Genomic DNA, 26,049 nt, shown 5'->3' on the forward strand with positions numbered 1-26,049 from the left:
TAATTTTCCTGGGAGACCATGAAAAAGCTTCCTTAAAAGGAGAATCAACTGGCCAGCAGGAGCCACAACTCGTGTGTTCTGGTCACGTGATGCAGCACAGGCATTAGTGGGACTTGTGGGAACCCATCGCTGGTGCTTACTTGACAACTTTCGTATAACACAAGCACCAATGGATCTGAAGGAGTCACTGCCGGCGTGTCCTGGCCAGCAGCTCCCCCCTGAGCCGACATGCTCGCATTTCTCATTCCACCCTTTTCATTCTCCCTGATGCAGTGCTTCCTGAGGTGTTTCTGGAAAGCAGTTTAGCATCGGAAGGAGACGATAATGTCCAACTGTTGTGTCAGGCTGAGGGTGCACCGACACCCGCTATCACCTGGAGACGTGAGGATGGTACAAACGTCCGTGACGGCGAGCAGGTGAGACATTGGATTTAATTTTTCCCTAATTTGGAATCCTTATGTCGGTTTCGGATGCTGAAATTTCGTATGAAAACGGAACCTCATTCTGAGCGGACACATTGTCGGGTTTGCTTTTCATCCTCGAGTCAAATGGACATTCTTTGAAGATGTAATTCTGTAGGATTGGCTCACAGGGTTTGGATTGTGGAACTCACTTTGCAGTCGCCGTGTCCCTCCTCACCCTTCCAGGCATCCAGGACCCTGGTCGTCACCTGGCAGGTAATTCTGCAACACATTAATCCAGGAATGTTCGTCCACAGTTTGTACACTGAAGTTGTTTAACCAAGTAACTCATAATAATACAATTTTGAACCATCAATCTGTGTCATCATTGGAGAGAGAGAAGGAGAGGGAGGGAGAGTGCGAGAGAGAGAGAGAGAGAGAGGGAGGAAGAGGGAGTGAGAGGGAGAGATAGAGGGGGGGAAAAGCGAGAGGGGAGGGAGGAGGGAGAGAGAGACATAGACAGAGAGGAAGAGGGAGGGAGAGAGAGAGAGAGAGAGAGAGAGAGAGAGAGAGAGAGAGAGAGAGAGAGAGAGAGAGAGAGAGAGAGAGAGAGAGAGAGAGAGAGAGAGAGAGAGAGAGAGAGAGAGAGAGAGAGAGAGAGAGAGGGAGAGGGAGACATGGCATAGACAGAGAGAGGGAGGGAGAGGGGATGGGGAGAAAGAGGAAGAGAGAGGGAGAGAGGGAGAGAGAGAGAATAAGGGAGATCGATAGTGTCGTAGATAGTAGAAAAATCATGCAAATTATGATACATGCATCAAATTCCTTCCTCTTCTCTTCTTCCTCCCTCTTCCTCCCTCTCTCTCTCTCTCTCTCCCTCCTCCTCCCTCTCGCTCCCCTCCCTCTCGCTCCCCCTCCCTCTCCCTCCGTCCCTCTCTCTCTCTCCCTCCCTCTTAGTGGGGCAGATCACAGCAATTTTTGAGATGAATCGTGCAAATGGTGATACAAGCATCAAATTTGGCACATTTGTTCTCCAGGGGATTCTAATCAAATGTGCCTGATTGGCCATGAGAAAATCCAAATTTTGAAAAATTTGAAAAAAAATAAAAACTTCAAAAAAGTCAATTTCACGAATCAATGTTGGATGCTGGCTGAGATTGGTGAATGTTTCAGAAACATCATCAAAGACGTTCCAAGTCTGCCATGCAGTTTTCTTCCCTTTACCGCGGAAGGCAGACACGACGTCACATCCAGTGAACGCATTGAAGTATGGGATCCCTCAAGCTTTCTCAGGCCCTATTGCAGAAAATACCTCATGGACTGGAATCCATCGCGCCTTGGCTCCTTGGCCAAAGGCAATCCACATGTTCTCAAGACCTAGTTCCTGTAAGGATGGCAGTACAGATATTGCTATGACTAGTACGTCCGTGTCATTAGCCTTCATGATAATGGACTTGCGACCATCCGTCGTTGCATCCCTGGCATGCACAAATATTCGAGTGTGAGCTTCTTCGTGACAACATGGAGACACAGCATCCAGTGACTTCCTTTTCTTGTGTTGCTCATGGCATCTTCTCCTTTTGTGACAATGACTGTGCTTGTAGTCTGTGCTTCACACATCTTTTCCGCAAGGAAGTGAAACAGCTCAGTCTTGTTGCTGTCATCTCGAAGAAAGCTTCTCCAGTTACTTGGGGTCTTAATGGTTTCTGTCACTCTTCTTCTGATTCCTTGCCCCCTTTTCGACCTTGCCTCGGACTTCCAACTTGACTTCTTGTACACATCAAACACTACGTCCACCCTCTCGTACCTGGCACCATAGGATTCCACCTTTGGGATGATGTCTTCTTTCGCATAGTCATCCAATATCTTTGAAGTGCGTGGAGCTTGGGCATTGATAAGTGCTGAGCCATCAATGATGACTGCATCTCCCCTTGGTTCTCTGTCTGGGATGTTCACTTGCGCTTCAAGAATTTCAGCCAGCTGGGGCTTCAAATGTTTTTGAAGTTTTTTTTTTTCAAAATTTGGATTTTCTAATGGCCAATCGGGCAGATTTGATTAGAATCCCCTGGAGAACAAATGTGCCAAATTTGATGCTTGTATCACCATTTGCACGATTCATCTCAAAAATTGCTGTGATCTGCCCCACTAAGAGGGAGGGAGGGAGAGAGAGAGGGACGGAGGGAGAGGGAGGGAGCGAGAGAGGAGGGGGAGCGAGAGGGAGGTGGAGCGAGAGGGAGGGGAGCGAGAGGGAGGAGGAGTGAGAGAGAGGGGGAGAGAGAGAGGGAGGGAGAGAGGGAGGAAGAGACATAGCATAGACAAAGAGAGAGAGAGACAGAGAGCGAGAGAGAGACAGGAGAGAGAGACAGGGAGCGAGAGGGAGGAGAGCGAGAGGGAGGAGGAGAGAGAGAGGGGAGAGAGAGGGGAGAGAGAGAGAGGGAGGGGGAGAGGGAGGGAGAGAGGGAGGAAGAGACATAGCATAGACAGAGAGCGAGAGAGAGAGAGAGAGAGAGAGAGAGAGAGAGAGAGAGAGAGAGAGAGAGAGAGAGAGAGAGAGAGAGAGAGAGAGAGAGAGAGAGAGAGACAGGGAGCGAGAGGGAGCGCAGCGAGAGGGTGGAGGTGTCAGAGAGGGGGGGAGGGAGAGAGGGATGAAGAGACAGAGTATAGACAGCGAGAGAGAGAAGCAGAGAGCGAGAGAGAGAGAGAGAGAGAGAGAGGGAGGGAGTGAGGGGGAGGAGGAGTGATAGAGAGGGAGAGAGAGAGGGGGAGGGAGGGAGAGAGGGAAGAAGAGACATAGCATAGACAGAGAGAGAGCGAGAGAGAGACAGGAAAGAGAGGGGAGAGGGAGAGGGAGGGAGAGAGGGAGGAAGAGACATCGCATAGACAGAGAGAGAGAGAGAGGGAGGAGGAGTGAGAGAGGGGGGAGAGAGAGAGGGAGGGAGGAAGAGACATAGCATAGACAGAGAGAGCGAGAGAGAGAGACAGGAGAGGGAGGAGGAGTGAGAGAGGAGGGAGGGAGAGAGGGAGGAAGAGACATAGAATAGACAGAGAGAGAGCGAGAGAGAGAGAGAGAGAGACAGGAGAGAGAGAGGAGAGAGAGGGAGGGAGGGAGAGAGGGAGGAAGAGACATAGCATAGACAGAGACAGAGACAGGGAGTGAGAGGGAGGAGGAGTGAGAGAGAGGGGAAAGAGGGAGGAAGAGACATAGCACAGACAGAGAGAGAGGGAGGAGGAGTGAGAGAGAGAGGGGAGAGAGAGAGGGAGGGAGAGAGGAAGGAAGAGACCATAGACAGAGAGAGAGAGAGAGAGAGAGAGAGAGACAGAGAGACAGAGAGACAGAGAGACAGAGAGACAGAGAGACAGAGAGACAGAGAGAGACACAGACACACACAGACACACACAGACACACACAGACACACACAGACACACACAGACACACACAGGCAGAGACAGAGCCGTGCTTATCATCCTGCTATCTATATGAATAATTTCAAGTGTTTGTATTTGTTCGTGTTTTATTTGGATGTTTGAACGTTGTTCTTTCACGACCGAACCGTAACACCTCCTGGTCCCAAATATTGGTTGTCGGTACTTTAGAATCTGGGCGAGGCTTTAGGCTACCACACGTTGGCCTTGGAATTTATTTGGAGGCCATGAAAGACCGTTATAAAGTGTATATTGGGATGTGGGGTCAGGCAGTGCTGGTGCCGGCCCCATGCAAAAGGTAACTACCACGCGGCCGACAATGCCAGAGCTTTTCAATCTCCAACGTGTCTCGAAACCACCGTCTGGAAAAGCTCACCTCGCTGGCCAGTGCCAGGTAGCTCCTCCGCCCCTTCCCTCAAAACGTGCTGGGTAGCCCCTGCAAGTATTAAATATGGTGATTCTGTGTGTGTGTGTCTGTGTGTGTGTGTGTGTGTGTGTGTGTGTGTGCGTGCGTGCGTGTGCGTGCGTGCGTGCGTGCGTGCGTGCGTGTGCGTGCGTGCGTGCGTGTGCGTGCGTGCGTGCGTGCGCGCACGCGCACGCATCTGGAAATCATACAAAAAACAGGGCTCAGCTGATCTCCACCAGATCTTTCACATGTGTTGGTAGTACCCAGAGGCAGGACTTGGGCATAGATAAAAAAAATCCCCCCCCCTTCGCACAAGTGGGTGTGGGGGGGTTACGACTTTCGATTTCCACCTGAATATGTACCACAGTGCAAGTGGTTCATTGATCCCTGCCAGTCAGGAGGGATTGTGAACCACGACACAGAGCAGATGTTTCCAGTTTTACAGAATTTTATTCCAGTTTTCATTGGAATTATTGTTTTAATGGTAATGTGATGTCTAATTTTCAGTGAATCACTCTAATAACAATCATTATTCTCCTTTCATTCATCAAGCTTTCCTCTTCCAATTCTTCGTTGGAGAACGTGTGGCTCTCTCCTTCAAGAAATCATCCTCACACAGTAAGGATACCATCATCGATTGTCTTGTCGTTCAATGTATTGTACCTTGTACCCACCGGAAGTAGTATTCTCGGTGCTTTATGCAAACATTTATGTTGCTGTTCCTCTTCCTTCTTATCCACATACTATTACTTCCCTCTTTCCTTACTCCATTCTCCTGCTCTCCAACTTGCGCTCCATTGTCTATCACATTATTCTTTGTTACGTCGTCTTATCCTTCCTCTTCTCAAACCCTCTGGTCCACAGATACGAGAGGTCTGCGCTCTGACTTCATCGATCCGTCCGTCTAGGCTGCTGCAGCTAACCCGGATATTTTAGATCGTATGGAAACCTTTCTTTCACTGGATTTCCCAAACCCTTCCCTGTCTCCCTGCTTCTTGTGTCGATCGCTCTGACATGCCTGATTCCCGCACTGGTGATGCTATTGCTGTGTATGTTTGTTCCCCACGACCTCTGCCCCCTTATTGGTCACTCCCAACCTCGTGGAGTACATTTGGGCCTTTGAGTGCCTCTTCATCACAACCTCGTGTTTCTTCATATGTCCTTACCTTTTGATATACGCTCAAACCGTTTGGTCTTCACAAGCTCACATTTGTTGTAGCTGAGGTATCACCAGCCGTTGTGTTGCATCTGGAGGAGAAAATATCTCTGGTAGAGATGGACGATGAAGTCAGAGGGTGGTTCACTACCAGCTTCGGGGAGTCAGTGACATAGCACTTCTTCCGCTTAATGTTAAACCTGCAGCTTCCCATTTTATACTCTTCTCACCTTGCGTGTTCAGATTCAATTATTGCATTGTATCTTGTCTAACTGTGCTTTTGTTTTCATCCCAGGACCCTGAATATGAAGGGGAAGTTTTTTCCTCCAAGGCAAACTTCTCCGCTCTGACCCTGAAGGATGTGCAACGAGCTGATGGTGGAGGCTATGCGTGTGTTGCTTCCAACTTAGCAGGAACCACAGTGGCATGGACATTCCTCAATGTAACATGTACGTGTCCTTTTGTTTCTGATTATACGAGAAGCACCCGCTGGACGGATGCACGCATGCACTTGGTTACCTCCGTCACCGAGGGTGGACCGAGGCTTTGTTTCTACCCCTCTCTCTCTGCATGTCTGTCTGTATGTCGGAGAGCATATGTCAAAAAGTTGTGCATGGATTTAGACGAAATTTGCTTGACAGGTCGAGGACGTGACAAGGAAGAATTGATTCGATTTTGGTGAAGATCCGGATCCGGATCCGGATCCGATAATTAAAAAAAAACGTTTTCAAGTGATTCTTCACCGTTGAGAGATGGGGCCAAAAGCTCTGCACAGCACGATGTCTCAAAAAGTTCTGAACGAGTTGTGACAAAGATAGGTGGATGAGTTGGTCAGGTGACGAGCAGGCTGATTAGATTTTGGTTCAGGTCCGAATCCCGATCCAGCCTATCAGTGGGATCAAAAATGTCAACTGTTCAACCTGCTGAAGCTATGCGCTCTACCGAGTACCATCCTCGTGATGGCCATGCTACATTTCAGCTTTCGACTTCACCCGGAAGGTATCGAACATTAACATCGGTCATTGAGTGAGTGAGTGGTTATAATGAGCTCTGTTATATGTTTATGATGTAAATTCAGTTGTATTCATTGATAAAACTCCTGTTGTCCTCATTCAAACAGTTGCTCCAGAGTTTGAGGTCAACCCTGCAACGTTCAGCAGCTGGTTGCACCAGCGAGTGAGGTTGTCATGCCTCGTGCTTGCCAACCCTTCTCACTTTGCTTGGAGTAGAAACGGCCAATATCTCCCCAGCCCAGACGTCCCCTCTGTTGAAATACACCGAGATGAGAACCTCACGACGCTGGAGGTGAGGATGCCATCGGGCTGTTGAGGAGGACATCTGTGCTTCCACGATTAACCCAATGGATGTTTGAATCACATGACGTGTGTCTGTGTTAATTCGTGCGTGTGTGTGTGTGCGTGTGCGTGTGTGTGCGCGTGTGTGTGTGTGTGTGTGCGTGTGCGTGTGTGTGTGTGCTTGCACACTTCATTAAATATCACCAGTTAAGTGCATGTGGTGTTTGGTATTCACAATATGCTCAGACAAACGTGCCGGCGTTTTGAAACCAATTCCAGGAGAACATGTGGTCATCTTGATTGGACCCTGAAGAGCAGTACTGTGTCGCACTCCATTGATCTGGAGACACAGATCTTGTTGCTGTGATGAGCTCTGATGTGCCAAGGAAAGATTTGGATCAATGGAGGATGCCCAGTTTGTGGCTGCCTCTGGAGGCCAGCTTTGCTCCATTGTTTGCCCATCTCACTTTACTAAATTGTAATCTCACCGAACTGTAGAACCGATGGACAAAGGATGGAGAGATTCAATGGTTGAACACGTCGGTTGTTCATTACAATGCTCCTTCATTGAAGTAGAAATGCTTAATTATGCTTCATTAAGTTAAGTTATACCAAGGACGCACAAACGTTTTCCTTATCCCTTTGTCTGACGCTTTTGTGTTTGTCCATTGTGTTTTTCTATTATCTGCGCACGCGGAGAGAAAAGCGGGATTGAGCAATCGTTTCCTGTCGGTCCGTCCGTCTGTCTTATCAGTTTATGATCGTCAGTTTACGATCGAGGAACAACTTATTTAAATTGAATGCGATATTTTGAACACGAATTGGAACATGAACAAGAAGACGAATGTGTCGTTTCAACAAACCTCGGCTAAGAATTCATCCTGGCTGCACATGCGCAGACAAAAGTGAGATAATATTTTCACTCTGTCTGCCTGTCTGCCAGTCCCAAAAAATGGAAAATCATTCCAAATAATAAACTTACTGTTCTTAAGGGCGTTACAAAGGACACAAACAACAAGCACGAAAAACTAATGTCATGTGTGGGATGACATGGTGTCATACAATGACATTCTAACCTAACAGATATTGTTGTGAGGCCGGGTATCGATGGCGAGCACGACCACCAGGGGAGTAGCAGAGTCGGAAAGAGATGGACCTCGAGGTCTTTATTGCCCCTTCAGCTCGGGAGGGAAGACGAGCTGAGGGAAGAGAACGTTGCTGGCTGGCTACCTGGCCGCGTTCGCGCGGCTGGACGACCCCACCTTCCCGGAGCACCAGGCGCCAAAGAACAGACCAGGGCAGCCGAACCCAGAGGAGGCGAGACGAGGTGATCTCCCGTGATAAGATGGTCGACCGCTTGTAATGCGCCAGACAAGACTCCTCGGATACGCGGGATGCAGTCAGCCGCAGACCCAGACAGAAGAGCCTCGAGCAGACGTTGTGCAATCATCAATCTCTTCCGGTCGTTTTTTGGGGCCGGGTCCGCTCCTCCGTCGCCTGCTCTCATTGGGTGGACGGCGTGTCGCGGCTCCGCCTTCTTGAAAAAGACTGCCCCGGTTTTGGTCCTGGCATTGCCCATTGGGCGGAAAATGACGCATACCCTTATTTGGTGCGAAGCCAGAACGAAGCGTTCCGTGCCCATATTTGGAGCCAAGCCAGAGCGAAACGCTTCGTGACCATATTTGGTGTGAAATCCACACCGCCTGGGGCATGGAATTCCGCCCACCCACACGCCTGCATGCGGGCGAGCGCGCGAAGAGCGTGGACAATGCCGCGAGCAGAGGGTTGTTGTTGGGGTAAAACTCCTATCTATAAAATAACTTCGCAGCACACGTACACTTAATTCCCATTAGACATAGGGGAAGGGGAGCTATCTATCCACAATTACTTGACGAAATAACTGAGCTATGGGGACCTGAATGTTGAGTGCTCATGGCTGCCAGATTCGTAACAATATCTCACTCTCTCAATTAGAACACTCGTCACCACCAACATGCTCCTTCCTTCCTCTCAGCACACCTCCCCCTCTTCCCAACCACTCAAATCTTGGACCTCCCCTTGCCCGCTCTCTTCTTCACCATATCTCGACCAAGTCTCATCCTTCCCCTCTTCCAACCTCTCCCATCACCCTCCTGCACATTGGCCATGCCTGCTCTCTTCGTCTCCCCTCCCTCTCAAAGAAACCTTCACACTTCCCCTCCAAGCTTCCCTCTCACCTTTCTCAAAAACTCCCCTCACCCTTCTCCCTCAACTCTCCAATCTCACCCTTCTCCCTCCAATCTACCCCTCACTCTCCCTTCCCAAAGTTGCCCCCCCAATCACATCTACAAAGATGCCTCCTTCCCCCACCCTCTCTCTTCCATCTCATCACTCCACCTCCTCCAACCTTCAACTGCCCTCTGCCCCTCACTTATTACTCCCCACTGTACCTTAACCCATCACCACCAAGCATTTTCTCCTCCTCCGACCCTCTCCCTGAGCTCTTCTGCAACCCCCGCACCCCTTCAACAACTCTCCCAACACTCCCCTACCCCTACCCTGCACCAAAAGTCTCCTCCCCTCCCTCTTCCAGAACATTGTGGACCTCAAACATCCAGAGCCTTCGCTCAAACCTGACATCTCTCCATACAGGTTGTCACGAACAAACCAGCCATAATCTGCCAAACAGAAACTTTCCTCCCTCAAGACATTTCTGACCCCGTGGTATCTCTCCCTGGTTACTCCCTCCTCCGGTATGACAGACCTGAGCCTCGTCCTGTTGGAGGAGTTATTCTCTTCATCAAAGACTCTATTCCTCACTCTCCATGCACTGCCCCCACTCCCCCACACCCTCAGGAATACCTCTGGCTACGGCTTCCCCTCCACTCCCACTTCATGTTTATGTGTGTGTTGCACCATCCACCAAACAGTGATGACTCCATCTAACCTCACTATCCGAAACCCCCCCCCATCTACTTTCTCATCAATCCTCTGGAAGAAGTACTTTCATGCAAGCTTCCAGGTCTTACGATCTGCCATGATCTTTCCTGGGAAAGTCAAATTTCAAACCTGGCCTCCAAAGCCCGTCGCCGACTGGGAATCTTCCGTCATGCTAAGTCCTTCCTCGGCCCACCTGAGCTCCTGACCACATACAAAGCTTTCATCCGCAGCCTTATGGAGTGCTGCTCTCCCCTCTGGGCTGGTGCTCCTGCCTCTCACCTTTCTCGGCTTCACGCTGTGGAAACCAAGGCATTTCGGATCATTGGCATCTCCCGCGATGAGGCTGTCTTTTGGCCTCTTACTCTCATCGCAGGCAGGTCGGTGGTCTTTCTGTCTTGAACGGTCTCCTGTCTGGCCTCGCCCACCCCCCCTGCTCTGTCTGAGAAATGTCCCCACCCATTCCCCTCCCCCCATATTTCCGCACGGCGCTCAGGGTCCGCCAAGCAACCCCCTTCTGGTAAAACTACCAAAATCACGAAACACTGCTCACCTTCACTCTTTCATTCCTCTTTTTTCCCGCCTTTGGAACAAACTCCCTCACTCTGTTCAATCCCACTCTTCCCTCCATGTTTTCAAAACAGCTGTTCACCACCATCTCTTATCATCCCCCATCCAAATCCTTGATATTTTCTACCCCCGTTAATCCACCCCAAACCCACCTCCTTCAAATTCCCTGCTTTCCTTCCTGAAAGTCCCTGTAATGTCCATCTTGTATTCCCCATGTTCCCCACTGTTTTGTCCTTCCCCCTCCTGCCTCCTGCTCCCCACTCCCTGTGTTGCTCGTTCTGTGTTCTCACTCTCACACGAGCCTCGACAGTGTGCACAAAAAAAGAAAAATAAACAAATCTTTATTTAAATTTAATTGTACACTTGAACACGATCACACCAAACATGTGTCATGATAGTTCCAAGAACCTCGGGTTTTGCAGGACGTTCCGTACTTCAATTTAAACAACGGTCCATTGTGGTGGTGCATGAGGGGTGCTGTTCAGGAGATGCTTCTGGACCACTTCCAGAGCACCAAGGTTTCAAAGTTCTTATTTCAACGATCATTAAGATTACAGTTTTATTGAAATTGAAGTTACACTGTGCGGGGTATCGTGTTTGACGAACCCTCGAGTTTGTATTATGTGAATGGATCTTGAGGAACACGGCCTGGTGTGAAGAGTGCTGGTTCCGGAGCAGCGGTTCTTGACTTCATCAGCTCGTAATTCCTCGGAGATTATGTTAAGCTGGCTGTTCTGTGTGCGCCTGCATCAACTTGTGGGTGCGTCTTGCATGTTTATGGTGTGAGAGCAGATTGGGCAAGTTTGTGACTTTTTCATGTTTTTTTTTTTTCTTAACCTCGTGGTCTTTTTCAACTCCCTAGATCATCCCTCACTTTGTGGAAGACTTCGGCATATACACATGTCATGCCAGCAATATGTTGGGAAAGGACAGCAAGGACGTTCTTCTGGTTCAGAATGGTACGAAGAGAACTTCGGCCTTTACTGTTAGTTCTAAACGTTCAATGAAGGAGATGCTCACGATAGTCCAACATACCAAAATGGGCAAAAAAAAGGTATATCATGTGGCAAGTGTAAAAAAAAATTCATCGTGACCACGTTAACCGAACTAAACTTAGGAAACAAACAAGAAAAATGTTACGAAATCCAAACAAATAATGGTTGCCATGGAAACAGCAATTTTGGAATTTCGAAAATTTGACCTGTCGAGTGTTTTACATGATTGAATGTTATGCCAAACAAGTTGCGGTTGATACATTTTCTGTCCTGTCCCAATTCACTGCCGAGAATACACCAGGTCGTTGAGAAATTTTAGTGGGAGAGAAAATCTTCACGAATGGAGAAAAACAAAAAAAATTTGATACTCCCTGATATTCTGCTCAAGGACATGTGTTGGGATGGTATGGGATTTGATGTCATGGGAGGGTCGTGGAACGACAATAGCAAGGACAATCCCGGTAACGGAATACCAGTGCAGTGACATCACCTCCACAGCGGCAAAGCTTTTCCGAAAAGTCGACTCATCGACTCTCTGTCTCATCCTCACCTCTCACTCCTGTGTGAGATGCGCAATGATTGAAGTCCTCACTGAATTACACTACCTCGTCTGGATGTGATTGGCCCAGAACTGCGGGAGGAGTAGCACGACAAACAAACACACACCGGCCTGTGAATTGTAGTTCGGAAGAATTATAATCAGGATTATGATAAACATTGATTGGTATTCTTTTCTTTGCAGTATTTCCCACAATTCGTTCTCTGAGCCCCTGGATGAACGTGACAGTAGATCGTGGTGAGACCGCACGACTCTCCTGCACGGCTCGTGGTTCTCCAGATCCAATTGTCAGGTGGTACCGGTAAGCTGGCACTTGTGCACAATGGTGGTTCATTGGCAAGGAAACATGAACTGGCATCCCAATATTTGTTGGGAGAAAAACTCAGCCGGCTCATTGTCAACATTGATGGTGGGATACCTTAATCGACCTGCCTTACCTGGTCGGTTCATATCAGCACGTATGTCTTCGTCGACTCATGATGATTGACTCTAGTGTGTACTAGGTGCGGTGGGACGCAAGAAGCACGCGGGCCACCATCTACTCCGCTTTATTGCGCGACCAGAAGCACAGTCTTACCACCCCTAGCGGGCGAGGCATGATATACGAAAACCCAATCACGTGACACAGCACACTCCTCCCCCCGTAAAATGACCCGTCACATAACGAACGGATAATCACAACATGACCATCGGAAACCCATCAACACTCATAATCCTCCAAGTACCGCGGCCGCACCCTGACCCGCCTCGGACGGGCAGCGCCACCAGACAGCCCAGGCTCAGATGCCTCCCGGCTCGGTCGAGGTGACACCCTCGCCGGACTCGCACTTTCCGCAACACCAGCTACCCCCGACTGCCCAGCCTGCTCGACGTCCCCGGGTAGGACGGCATCAGGCGAAGACCCCCTCGGCGCCGGCCCAGCCAGTCCCGGCGATACAACGTCAAGTGCCGGCGAGACTACCGGTGGGGGCCCCGCAACGTTCGGCTCAGGGAGGTGTGGGGGGGTGACGCTGAACAGCGATCATGCATCTGGTCCACGTGCCGCTTCCACACATCCCCACCATCAGTCCGCACCATGCAATTCGCCGGCCCTAGCACCACAGAGACCACCGCCGGCACCCATTTGGAACCATGGAAATAATCGCGTACCATCACCCGCTGCCCCACCTCGAAGCTGCGCAGCCGCGTCGAACGCGACATTGCCCCACTCCCCGACCCTCCAGGTCGCAGCAAATCCAGCCTGGACCGCAAAGCCCGTCCATAGAGACGAATGGCAGGCGAATCACCCGTGACAGGATGAACTGCGTTCCTGTAATGGAGCAAAAGACATCGACTATCGCCTGCACAGGTGCAACCCCCCTGCGCAAAGCCCACTTCAACATCTTGACAAACGACTCAGCTTGGCCATTCGTCTCAGGATGATACGGTGCGGACCGTAGATGTCGAATACCATTCTGGCGCATAAACTCATCAAATACACCCGCGATGAACTGCGGACCATTATCAGAGACCAGGATCTCCGGCAACCCTTTATTAGCAAAGATCGTCCGCAGCTTCTCTACTGTAATGTTTGCTGAAGTATGCTGCATTACTACAACCTCCGGCTATTTAGAGAATGCATCAATCACAATCAAAAACATCTTGCCATTAACCGGTCCTGCAAAATCTACATGGACCCTCTGCCAAGCTCGGTCTGGCACAGGCCAGAGACCCGAAGCTCGACGCGGGTTATCAGCATCTGTCTGGCACGTGGCGCAACGCTTAACCAACTGCTCAATGTCTTTGTCCAACCCCGGCCACCACAACAGGCTACGAGCAAGACTCTTGGTCTTCACGATGCCCAGGTGACTGACATGCAGTTCTTCCAAACACCGCTGCCTGAACCTCGGTGGAATCACGGTCCTCATTCCCCACATTATGCACCGTTGGACCAACGACAGCTCGGCTGCGCGTGACATGAAAGGTTGAAATGCCGGTGTCGCAGGCAGATCGCTCCAATTCCCCGTAGAAATCGCCTGGACGACACGGGCAAGCACCGGATCACGAGCCGACTCCACCGCAACCTGCCTGGCCGTGACCGGCCCGCTTTGGACCTGGTCCAGCGCGAACACATCGACCCGGTCGCCCAACTCAGACGCAGCTGGACCCTCCGCACATGGCAAGCGTGAGAGCCCGTCGCAGTTAGCATGCTTCTCGGTGCTTCGGAACTGAATATCATAATCGTAAGCACCCAGAAACAGACACCACCACTGTATTCGCGCGGCTGCTACCACCAGCACCCCGCGTTCGGATCTCAGGATGAATTGAAGCGGTTTGCGATCCGTCTGTAAAGTGAAATGCCGCCCCAGCAGATATTGATGAAACCTCCGCACACCCCAGACGAGGCTGAGAGCCTCCCGCTCAATCTGGGTATATCCGCGCTCTGCTGTGGATAGGGTCCGGGATGCAAAACAAACAGGCCGCTCGGAACCATTGTCCATCCTGTGGGAGAGCACTGCCCCGATGCCGTATGCAGAGCTGTCGCATGCCAATAGGAGCGGACGCGCAGGCTCGTAGTGCACGAGGACCGTATCCTCTGTGAGCAGCCGCTTGACGCGGTCGAACGACACCTGGTGTGCAGGCCCCCAAACCCAGCGCTCGTCCTTCTTGAGCAACCGCGTCAACGGCGCAAGTTGTGAGCTGAGCCCACGCACGAACCTTTGGTAATACTGGGCCATGCCAATGAACGAGCGCAGCTGCGTCTTGTCGCGAGGCGGTGGCATGCGCTGAATCGCCTCCACCTTCCGAGGACCTTTCAACAGCCCCTCCGCGCGTGATGATGTGCCCGAGGTATTCCAAGCGCTGCCTGAAGAACGCGCACTTGTCCCTGTTTAAGCGCAGGCCGCACGCTTCTAGCTTTGTCAGCACTTGGGCAATGTTCGCAAGATGCTCGTCCGCCGTTTTCCCCGCAATGAGCACATCGTCCAGGTAGGTCTGAGCGGGCAGGCCAATGCAAACCTGATCCATGGCTTTCTGCCACAAAGCTGGGGCCGAAGCAATCCCAAAACAGAGTCGGGTATATCGATACAGCCCTTGACACGTGTTGATTGTCAAAAGCTCGCTACTCCCGGGATCCATCGGCAGGTGAAAATATGCATCACGCAGGTCTAGCTTCGTGAAGTATTGACTCCCCGCCAATCGCGCATATATCTCATCGATTGACGGCAGTGGATATTGCTCCACGCTGAGCCCCGGGTTAACCGTGGATTTGAAGTCCCCGCACAATAGGACGTCTCCATTCCGTTTCAGCACCGTGACAACCGGGGTGGCCCAATCCGAGCACGACACCCGTTCGATCACTCCACAGGCCTCCAGCCTATCCAGTTCACCCTTGACCTTGTCCCGCAGGGTATACGGCACCGGACGCGGTTTACAAAACCGAGGAACCACCCCTCCTTCAAGAAGAGTTTTGCCTCCATGCCCTTGAGTTTTCCAAGGTCGTCGCTAAACAACCCTTGATGTCTTTGAAGAATCTCCTCCAACTGATCCTCCCACTGGCTCGGCACGGGTTGCACAAGGTGAATTGCGGCCCAGTCTAGCCTGATGCGGGTCATCCAATCTCGGCCGAGGAGAGACGGCCCCCTCCCCCGTACGACGTACACCCGAAGCGTGGCGACCTGGCCTAGGTACCGCACAGACACGTCTGCCATCCTGACTGGCGTTATCTTCTCGCGGGTGTACGTGAACAGCGTGAGGTTTGACCTGATAAGCTTCAAGCCGTTGAGTCGACGCGCGGTCTGTTCGCCGATGAGCGACACCGCTGCTCCCGTATCGACCTGGAACGTGATCGGCGTTTTGTTCACTTCGACTTCCACCGTCATCGGGCGCGCCGTCGCCGGGCCAATTGAAAACAGGCTCAACAACGGCTGCTGGTTCCGCCCGAGTCGCCTTGCACATCGCCGTCCACGACCTTAATGGTGGCCGGCGCCCCACGGCACACACGCGCCAAATGACCCACCTTGTGACAATTCAAACACACGTTGCCTTTATACGGGCACGCACAGCGCAGGTGTCGACCTCCACATCCCAAGCATGTCCGCGGGGTCACCCCGCCGCACGCGCGGCCGCGTGGCGACGTCCGACCCGCATCGAAGGTCGTGCGCGCGTCCCGGGGTGCTCGCGACCCCGCGTGGCCGGTGATGGCTCGAACAACCCCGCGAGTCTGCTCGACCGCCGTAGCCGTGGTGACTGCCGAGTCGAATGTAATGGCTTCATCCTTCAGCCGTAAAACCGCTGAAACCATTTTCGCATTTTGTAAACCAGCAATAAAACGATCTCTGAGCCGAGCTGGCCGCTCCCCCGCCGTGAACTTGCAGGCCACGGAAGCACGCTTAATCCGCGCCACGAACTCAGCGACGCGTTCCTCTGCCCCTTTCGAGAGGCGATCGAATTGGAATCGAGCGAGCTGCAATGACTTCTCCGGCGCCATGTGTGCTTTCATTTTCTCCACAATGTCACGAAACGCCAGCCCGTCATCCCGGGGCCTGTTCGGTGCCACTAAATCACCCAGCAGCCGATAATGCTCCGGCGAAAGCGAAGCGAGCAAGATCGACTTCTGCTTGCTCTCGTCGACCACATCGTTCGCGTGGAAATAGCATTCCAATTGCTCCGAAAACAATTCGAAGTCGTCCCCGTCGAAAACGGGCATAAGTCCGTATTCAACCATCCTCGTCAGCCAACTAGAGTGTACCAGGTGCGGTGGGACGCAAGAAGCACGCGGGCCACCATCTACTCCACTTTATTGCGCGACCAGAAGCACAATCTTCCCACCCCTCGCGGGCGAGGCATGATATACGAAAACCCAATCACGTGACACAGCACAATGTCCATCTTGTATTCCCCATGTTCCCCATCCCTCTCCCTTCCACAGATCTCCTCATGTCTCTGTTTTCCCACTGCTTTGTCCTTCCCACTCCCGCCCCTCTTGTCTCATGCCCCCCTCGCTGTGTGTTGTGTGTTTACTCTCATTTGAACCTCGACAAGATATACAAATTGTTTTTTTTTCCAAATTCCTGTCCAAACCTTGGTTGAACGTCATGCCTGGCCAGCCGGTTCGTGAAAGACTCGCGCAAAGCTTCCTCGGCCCAACCCCCACAAGAACGCGGGAATAATTGTGTCCATTAAAATTTAAAAAAGTGCGACGATTATTTAACAAAATACCCACACGACGGAAGATCCACCTCGATCCCCTTCAATCGCATTTCGAAGTTAAAAAATAATGAATCCGTGTGAGCACGTGACGTCGCTTTGACCAATAAGAATGTCGGAAGCAAATATTCAGAACGTTTTTCCGTTTAATGGTGAGAGGAAGATTCCCGGAAGGGGGAGGAGCCTCGACGTGTTGTCGCGCTCGAGCTCTCCGGTTGGAGAGATCTGGTGTGACGTCATTCCAACTTGGCTGCTCGACGGATTTCGAGCTCTGCACCGTTTGAAACGTGCGTGATCGACCGAAGATTCCAGAACACTCACGTTGTTGTTACCTCCATCACAGACGATGAAGAAGGTTATGTTGTGCACGATATCTCAAAAAGTTGTTGACGGATTCGGACGAAACTTGGAGGACAGGTTGTGTGTGCGACAAGGACGAACTGATTCGATTTTGGTGAAGATCCGATCTCCGGATCTGGAGACGAGAATTATTTAATTTTTAACTGATTCTTCACCATTGAGAGATCGGATCAAACATGGCGTCGTTCGAACTGTCGAGCCTGATATCTCAAACATGTATTGGGCCCCCGATATGTTCTCGTGGATCAGGCATTACATGTCGTATACATGGTCGAGGCTCATGGAAGAGCTGGAGCACAGTGGAATGGGGGGAAACACCAACAACAGTGAGGGTGAGAAGGACGCGTGGGGAGAACAAGGTCAAACATGACAACAAGAGGAAGGGGGGAAAGTGGGGAAAACGTAAAAAAGAACAAACCAACTGACGAACGAAAATAAGAGAGGGAGAAGGGGGTTAAAATATCACAACCTGGGAAAGGTCAGCACACTATTAACAATACACTGGGGCTCATTTCACCGACCTCGGAAGGATGACAGGCTGAGTCAACCCCACCTGGTGTTAATTCAGCGGAAAAACATGGCTTGAATTCAGGACCCGAGGATCCCAAACCACCACCCGAACCGGGAAGCCAACACCAGACGTGTGACAGCTCGGTTGCCGGGTCACTATCATTTAGTTGGGGCACGACTTTGCCACTGATGCAGTGCCCCTCAGCCAGTACAATTAGTACTCATTTCGCCGACCTCAGAAGGCTGACGGGCTGAGTCAACCCCACCTGGCGTTAATTCAGCAGCAAATATGGCTGAAACTCAGGACCCTAAGACCCCAAGCCAGCGGCTGCCACCCGAACCACGAAGCCAACACCAGGCTTACATCGATTTATTAATTATTTATTTTCGTTCTCATCGGGAAATATCTCAGGGACCTTTTGGGCTCGGAAACTGATATTTGGAGCCCACAATGAACATGCGATTTGGCGATTTAAACGGAATTTTTGATTTACCGATTAATCAATTAATCGATTCATTTTTATTCATTTTTCGATTACTTGCCTACTTTTCAAAAAGTTACAGATTTGGATGAATGTTACAGCGTTACAGCGGTGACGGTGTCCTTTGAATGAACCTAAACGTGTTTAAGGAAATTCCAGCCTGCCCTATTTAGTTGGTGTTTGGGATATATGGGGAAATGTATGTTTTGATCTTCACTTTGTCTTTAAAGAATAATTTACATAATGGAACCATTGCTGTCTTGACAGGTATAAAATGGAACCAACTCAAGATGGTTTCAAACAAGGTGAAGAATGCAGGACAACTCGCAGCTACGGAGTTATTAGCCAAGAAACCAACAAAGAGAAGCAGGTGATTACACCTTTGCTTTGAATTTTTGAATTCGAACACAAAGCAGCCTGTTGTTAGATCTCAGAACCACAAAGGACAACAAAATTGACGTGACCACCACCACCTCTGCCACCCATCCCTGATCTAGTATGCATCATCGGATGGGAATAAATTATGAGTTTGGCCCCGCAGGGAGAATCTTTTCTGGAAGAGTAATGAAACTGTTGATGCAGTGCCCCAAGCAGATTATGGCAATAATTTGGCAAAGTGTTGGTGATGACTTATCTCATCTTCGTCAAAATACCATGGGACCTCAACGTCCACCAACTCATCTTAGCAGATGTGTTCCCACCTTCTGGTATATCTGAGGGCCGGCTCGCTTTGCGATGAAATTGATTCTGCTTGTGAAGCATCAATCCGACAGTTTATAATCTGGTCAGGAATTGAACCCAGGTCGAGACAACTTAAAGGTGAGTACGCTGCACCCTCTTGTCAGGACAACCGGACCAGTAAGTTTGTCAACAAATTGTATAATCGATATCTTAGACTGATACCATTTGGCAGATTTCTGCTTTTCACCTCCAAATTGCTCGACATTTTGATAATTTTTTTCCCCACTGATGCAACATGATATCAGCCAGGTTCTTGATGCGAGATTAAAACATTAAAAACGACGTCGAAGGGCACTCGGTAGAGCGCATACCTGTGCTACGTAATGTCTAATCCATGAAAACATATCGGGACCAATACATTTTTGAAACATCAGGCGAGATATCATTTTTGGCCCGATCAATGGTGAAGAAATACTTCAAAAATTAAATAAATCTTGTATTCGGATTCGGATTCGGATCTTCACCAAAATTGAATCAATTCGTCCTTGTCACCCAATGTGTCCCAGTTTCGTCCGAATCTATCCGCAACTTTTTGAGATATTGTGATATTCATCAATTTTGCCAGATCTCTCAATGGTGAACAATCAATTAAAAAATTAAATTATTTGTATGCGGATTTATATTCGGATCTTCACCAAAATTGAATCAATTCTTCCTCGTCACACATCCAATGTGTCCACCAAATTTTGTCTGAATCCGTCCACAACTTTTTGAGATATCATGCTGTATTTCGTTTTTTAGTCCGATCTCTCAATGGTGAAGGATCACGTAAAAAAAATCCCAGTGTTTCATTCACACCTTCGGTGGGTGGGAATAACTAGAATATGAGATTTTCATTTTTTTATTCGTAATATATATATATTGTTGTGGTTACCAGATTCGCAAACCACCATTCAGGTCCCTTAGGTGAGGTATCTCGGTAAGTGCATGTGTAGTTAGGCCCAAACCCGTTGTCTAGTGGGAATACATGTCATTTATACGTGCTGCGACTCTTCAGGATAGCCGTTTTTCTTTTACTATCTTTATTTTGGACCAACCGCCATGATCACAACCACAACAACGACCACCAACCACAACGCCGCTTCACCACAACCACCATGACCTTTACCGTCACAACTCGCCACCATCGCATCACCGTCATCTCGCGCCACTCATGGGCACCGATGCTGGACTCGTGTAGGGCGCACGTTGAACAGCGTGTACAAAATCACGGATTTTGTGCTTCAAAAACGGATCCAAAACGACACACGCCCACTTTTTGCCGTCCAATCGGTGAGCGAGGGCGGGTGGCCCCCAGGGCGATCGATATATGCAAATTTGTGGATCAAAAAGCCTTCACGCCCACTTTTTGTCGGGCCAATGGGGAGCGAGGTGAAAGGTCAAGGGAGGGTCAAAGGCGAAGTTACGGGGGGATAAAAGGACGGTGTTCGTCAGTCAAAGGAGTCGTAAAAGTCGGAGCGAAAGAGTCAGCAGAACGAGAACGAGGGGTCGGAGAGTCGCAAGAGAGAACGAGAGAGTCAGCAGAACGGGTCGGAGAGTCAAGAAGAGGAGAGTCGGAAGCAAAGGGTCAAGACTTCGCGGGCGGTGGAGCTGCTCGTCGTGTGCGTTGGAGTCGGAACGGAGGGGACGAGCTGTGGAAAGGCGGCGACACCAGACGAGGGGGTGCTCGCGTCGTGCAGGAAGCTGCACCCGAGGGAGGCCGACAGCGCGACCTGGCCGAGGTGGAGACGCTCGTCGCATATAATAAAGATCCTCTATACCCCGAGCATCAGCAACCCCCTCCTGTTTCCCCCCGCGCTGAGATAGTGCGACCAAGGGGGCCCCGTTCCCACCCCCTGCCAGGGACTGTCCACGAGGCCCGCGGGTTGCGGGGCCATCGCCGCTCCGCGTCTCATCACCAGACGGGTAGGCCCGACCCGGTCTCGGCCTCAGGCCTACCCCATTCTTGAGGGTATTTCTTTTCCTTGGTTTTGGGTATGTGTTGTCGGCGCCGTCTGTGAAGTAGAATTGTATAAGTGTTGCCGTGTGCTCGGTAGTCGGTATTAGCTCTGCACTGTGTTTTCACTTTTATGTTTGCTTTTTGTGTAAATGGAATTGTGTTTTCTTTTGTGTGCATTTGGTGGAATTGTATTTGTGTGCTTCCCGTGTGTCGCGAATAAATGTGCTTTATTGTTGAACTGTTTCCCGCTTCGCTTCGTCTTTTTCCCCATTGAACCCCCATCTTGCTTCACGTAAAGGGTTGGTAGTGGGCTGAGTACGCCCGATAATTAATCGAACCGTCGAGGTCGGCGACAACACCGCTCGGTGATTCTGATAGTACGGGCCGCGGCGCGTAAGTGGCCCGTGTCCGAAGTCGACCTGCGGCGAGTGCGATCGCCCGGTCTACCCTCCGCGTGGGTACTTAGGTAGTTCGAATTTGGCGAGCAACCCTATCCCACGCGGGGGCTGATTGGCTCGATCGCGGTGAGACCGAAAGGTCCACCCATGACTGGTTCCCGGCGTTAGTCCGAGAGGGTCACGACTGGATTGTCCCCCCGGTGGGCGACGTGCCGCGATTCGAGCTACGTGGCCGTCGCACGCCGGCGGGCGCGAAGACCGCAACACTGGTGTCAGGAGTGGGATACAAATTCATCGCCCTCCTCGCGGCACTGGTATCGGAGAACAGGAAACGGGCTGTCCTGTCTCCGGCTAAATTCACGGGAATCGGTCCAGGGGTGAGAGAAGCGACCCCCGATTCCCTCCAAATTACGAGCGAGCAAATTAACCCTTCACGAAGCAAGATGGCGTCTCAAGGCGGCGGGGAGCCGGGGTATTAGAAATGTATATGTGTAATAATGTAGAGTCCATGGTCCAGGATGGAATCCCCGAGCAGGAAATGTTGATTGTGCAGGAACACGGACTCGCCCAACTGAACCCAGGGCCCGAGGTGGGTGCGGCAGCGGCCGCGGTGTATGACACCTCCCCCCCCTCTCCACCAAAACCCTTCCCCAACCCTTGCCGAAACGGCTCAGCTGAGTGCATCCAACATGGCCCAGCTATGCGCCATGCTGGCGGGAATGAACGAAAAGATGAATGCGAAATGATCGAAAAAATGGATGCAAACACAAATGAAATGAAAAGAAATGAATGAAGTGAAAACGACGATGGATGCGAATACACAACAAATAAACGAAAAGATGGATACAAAAATGAACGGAATGGAAACAAACATGAGGGAAGAAATGAAAGAGCTGCGGGGTGAGACGCAGAACATGGGCCGATGCCTGCAGGCGGGCATGAAGGCCGTGACCAGGGAGCTGGGAATGGCGACTCCACGTGTGGGAGCAAACGAGCTGGGTGGGGGTGCAACGGCTGACAGGCCCGCGGTGGAGGCGGGTGAAAAAATAATTCGTGGAACGTGTTGGGCGAGGGTCGTGACGATGACCGAAAGGGAAAAATTAAATGGGGAGACCAAAACGTGTGAGACGAGACGCGAGGTGACGACAAAGGAAATAATAATAGTTGAGACAAGGGAGGTAAAGGGTGAAGAGTTGGCAGTGACGGTAGCCGGGAAGGGAACGATAGAGGAGAGACTACACGGTGAGGACGGGGTAAGTGACGCACACACACACACAGAGGTAGTGGAGGATAATGGGGGTGAGCTCGCGGAGCGTGCAGGGACCCGGTGTGAGCAGCTGGATGGCCTCCTCCAGGAACGAGGGGAGGGAGTATGCCCCCTTGAGGTGAGTCACGACCAGGTGAGTTCGGTCGTGCTTTGCGAGGTTGAGGGGACGAGTGCTGTGGACGGGTGCTTGGAGAGCTTGGGGGGTGTAGAGGCCCCGGAGACCCTTGTGGGGACACGAATCCCCAGTGTGGTTGTCCCTGTGTGTGTGGTGCAAGGTGTGAGTGCGGCACCGTGTGTGGAAGCGACCCCGTGTGTGAGTGGTGTGGTGGCGATGTTGCCGGAGTACGTGCTTCCCAGCACACCGTGTGTGGATGAGGCACGGAGTGCGAGTGAGGCACCGCGGGTTAGTGCCCCCGCGTGTATGAGTGAGGCACGGTGTGTGGATGAGGCACCACGGTTGAGTGCCCCCGCGTGTGTGGATGAGGCACGGAGTGCGAGTGAGGCACCGCGGGTTAGTTCCCCCGCGTGTGTGGGTGAGGCACCGTGTGTGGAAGAGACCGCGTGTGTGAGTGTCGCCGTGTGTATGAGTGAGGTACCGCGGGTGAGTGCCCCCGCGTGTGTGGATGAGGCACGGTGTGAGAGTAGTGAGGCACGCGTGAGTGAACGGCCGTGTGCAAGGTCGCTGTGTGCAAGGGAGACCGTGTGTGTGAGAGAGCGGTATGTGAGGGAGATGTCGGTTGGCATGCGGGAGCACGCAGCCGCGTCTCCCGGTGTGAATGTGATGGTGTGGACTGTGTGCGTCGTAACACGCAGGTATGCGTGGGTGGAATGGAGACGACGACGGCGACAGAGGAGAGAAAGCCGAGTAGCGGCTGTAGTTGTTTCGAGGACCGTGCCGGGTTCACCCAGCAGTGAGCACGCGGTTCGTGCTGTGCAACGCACGAGACCACCACGTGCTCGCTTGCGAGAGTGAAGTCCCGGTCCGGAAACGCACGCGGTGGATTTGCCGATCCCGCGGACGGACAAAGTTTAGGCAGGTAAATGGATTTGGACCGGACGGGTTCTCCACGCGATCGTGTGTGTTCAGCTCCAACGGGCAGGGCACATGTGTTCGCGTGGGGAACCCCTCGAGACGTGTGGCTTGTGTTTTTTTTATATGCGCACGGTGACGTCATGGCTGCACGTGGGGTTGGAATCCGGCAGGAGGGGTATCTCTGCCGGATGGTCCCGTCCAAGGAGGGACGAGGAACACGTGCAGCTGCATGACGTCACGGGCAGTTGCAAGGTGCAAAGAGCGCGAGTTGCCGCGCAGGTGCTGCGCATGAAAAAAAAAAAAGACAGCAAGCCTCACTTTCGGGTGCAAAGGATTCCTGGGAAAGGGGTGGAAGACCCCCTTACCTGGGCACAGGATGGAAACTAGTTAGGGGGAAGGGTTAGCTTAGTTAGACCGACTTCATGGGGCAGGGGTAAGTCCTCATGGAGTCCGTGGAATGGATTAGTTAGAGGGATGATAGCGAGATTTAGGTTGGGTAAATAATTAATGGGATTATTTTGGAGACATGGACAGACTTATGAATGTGTAGAGGGGACGTAGCTTAGCTACGTAGGTTAAAAGGAACGTGCTACTAGTTTAAGGGACGACGTGGGAGCACGAGTTAGTTAGGGGATGTAGTTAGAAGGATGGCAGAGTTCAGTGGTGTGTGTGTTGAAGAGTTGTTGGTGAGTGAATTGGAAGCATGTGCTTGGTGAGTGAGTGAGGCCAGCGGGTCTGTGTGTGTGTGGAGCGAATGGGGAATGCATGGTGCGATGAGTGATTGGGGGGAGGAGTGACTCCCGCCCAAGGGACCCCGGGGTCAGAGTAAAGTGAGTTAGGGGGTTAGTCAAATTGAAAAATGGAGGTCGTTTTGTTGTTGGTGGGAAAGTAGGCTCGAGACCCATTTGGAGGGGTGCAGGAGCCCTGTTGACGGGCTTGGGAGCGTGGCTGCGAAAGGTGAGTATCGCTGAGTGGGTACCCCGGGCACCAGGCTAGTCGGCCGCGGTAGGCCATGGGCCCATGGGGGCCGGGATAGAGTAGTGGGCACGGGTGCGCCTGCTTGGTGCGGGGGCCCGGGCGCCATTAGCCGCGTGGGCAGTGTTGTGGGCACGGGTGACCCTCGGAAAGGGGCCCGGGAGGCCGGCCTGCCACGTGTGCGTTTCAGGGGAGGTGCCATGGGGGCACTCCCGGTGTTAGGGAGCTGGTAGGCTCGGAGGCAGTGTAGTGCCCGGGGTGCCATAGCGGGAGATTCGGCAGAGGGTCGTGCCTGCCGGAGGGAGCCACGTGTCCCAGCCAGGAGACCGTGTGAGGGCACGGAGAGAAAATTGGGGGGCGAGGCCCGAAATTGTGAGGACACCAACACAGGCGACGGGAATCTGGGTTGTTAGAACCAATAGTTTAAGCGAGAGGCGCTTGTTGAAGCCCCGGGGTAGTTTAACAGTTAAATGGATAGGGTAGATTAGGAAGTGTACCCCTCCGCACCATCCATCCCCTCGCTGTCGTTGTGGGCCGCTGGACCCACTTTGGGTTAGATCGCCGAACTCTGGGGAGGCCATTCTGAGGCTTCGTTGGGCCTCGACACAGGACGTTAGCTCTCCCTTGTTCCCCTCCGGGAAGGGAACGTAGGGGTTGGGAGTAGGCTAGGTGACAGGATAGGTTAGCCGAACAAGGACGATAAAGGGGGTTAGGGGACGATTTATAGAGGGGAAGTAAACATAAAAGTAAAAATAAAATAAAAAATAAGTGGGGGCTAAATTGGTTTTTCACAAATTAAGGGAGTGGGTATGTACAGTGACAGGCAAAGGCGATAGGTGGGAGGGAGACAGGTAGGTAGGTCCGAGCCCGCCTTCCAAGTGGCCAGCACCACCGCACTCCCTCCACCAACCTCCACTGAACGGCAAAGGCTGGCCAACTTCATCGGCTGGCCGTGTTTTGCTGCAAGGCAGAGGCCGGCTAACTTCGTCTGCAGCTGCTGTGCTGCAAGGCCTGTGCCGGCCGGATCATCTGCAGCTGTGGTACTTCAAGGCCTGTGCCGGCCAGTTCATCTGCCGGCTGTGTTTGCCTGCAACGGTCTTCTTCTGCGGGCTGTGTTTGCCTGCTCACCTTTGCCATGCCATGCCCACTGCCCACGTTCACCAGCCCCGTTCAATTTTTGCTTTGCCCCCCCTGTTCATTTCCATGTGCGCCAGGATCAAGGCAACAGTTTGCAAGCTGCGAGAACTGCCCTGTTGGCAGCTACAACACGGGCCTGCAGTGGCAGCCCGTGCACCGTGTTTTGCGTCCATCCATTCATCCATTCATTCGTTGTGCTCATTGCGTGTGCCACTTGAGCTGGCACGGAGACTGCGTTGTGCAGCCCATGCACCGTTGTGGTTCACTGAGTTCAGTTCAAAAGGGAAGGCCTTGGACTGCGT

General features: G+C 51.8%; 1 protein-coding gene across 1 annotated transcript in view; it reads left to right on the top strand.

The window, feature by feature from the left end:
- Positions 1–26,049, top strand: part of LOC147007418 (uncharacterized) — a 62,328-nt gene that overhangs the window by 16,486 nt on the left and 19,793 nt on the right. Inside the window, exons 5-12 of the mRNA XM_085867171.1 lie at positions 274–416; positions 648–677; positions 4,780–4,845; positions 5,679–5,832; positions 6,504–6,688; positions 11,027–11,123; positions 11,902–12,019; positions 18,525–18,627. Coding sequence (XP_085723297.1) covers positions 274–416; positions 648–677; positions 4,780–4,845; positions 5,679–5,832; positions 6,504–6,688; positions 11,027–11,123; positions 11,902–12,019; positions 18,525–18,627 — 896 coding nt within the window. The remainder of the gene's footprint in view (positions 1–273; positions 417–647; positions 678–4,779; positions 4,846–5,678; positions 5,833–6,503; positions 6,689–11,026; positions 11,124–11,901; positions 12,020–18,524; positions 18,628–26,049) is intronic.

Source organism: Eptatretus burgeri, unplaced genomic scaffold (genome assembly GCF_056783735.1).
Source record: "Eptatretus burgeri isolate ZD-2024b unplaced genomic scaffold, Ebu_testis_v1 Ebu_testis_scaffold_184, whole genome shotgun sequence".
NCBI classification, from domain to species: domain Eukaryota; kingdom Metazoa; phylum Chordata; class Myxini; order Myxiniformes; family Myxinidae; genus Eptatretus; species Eptatretus burgeri.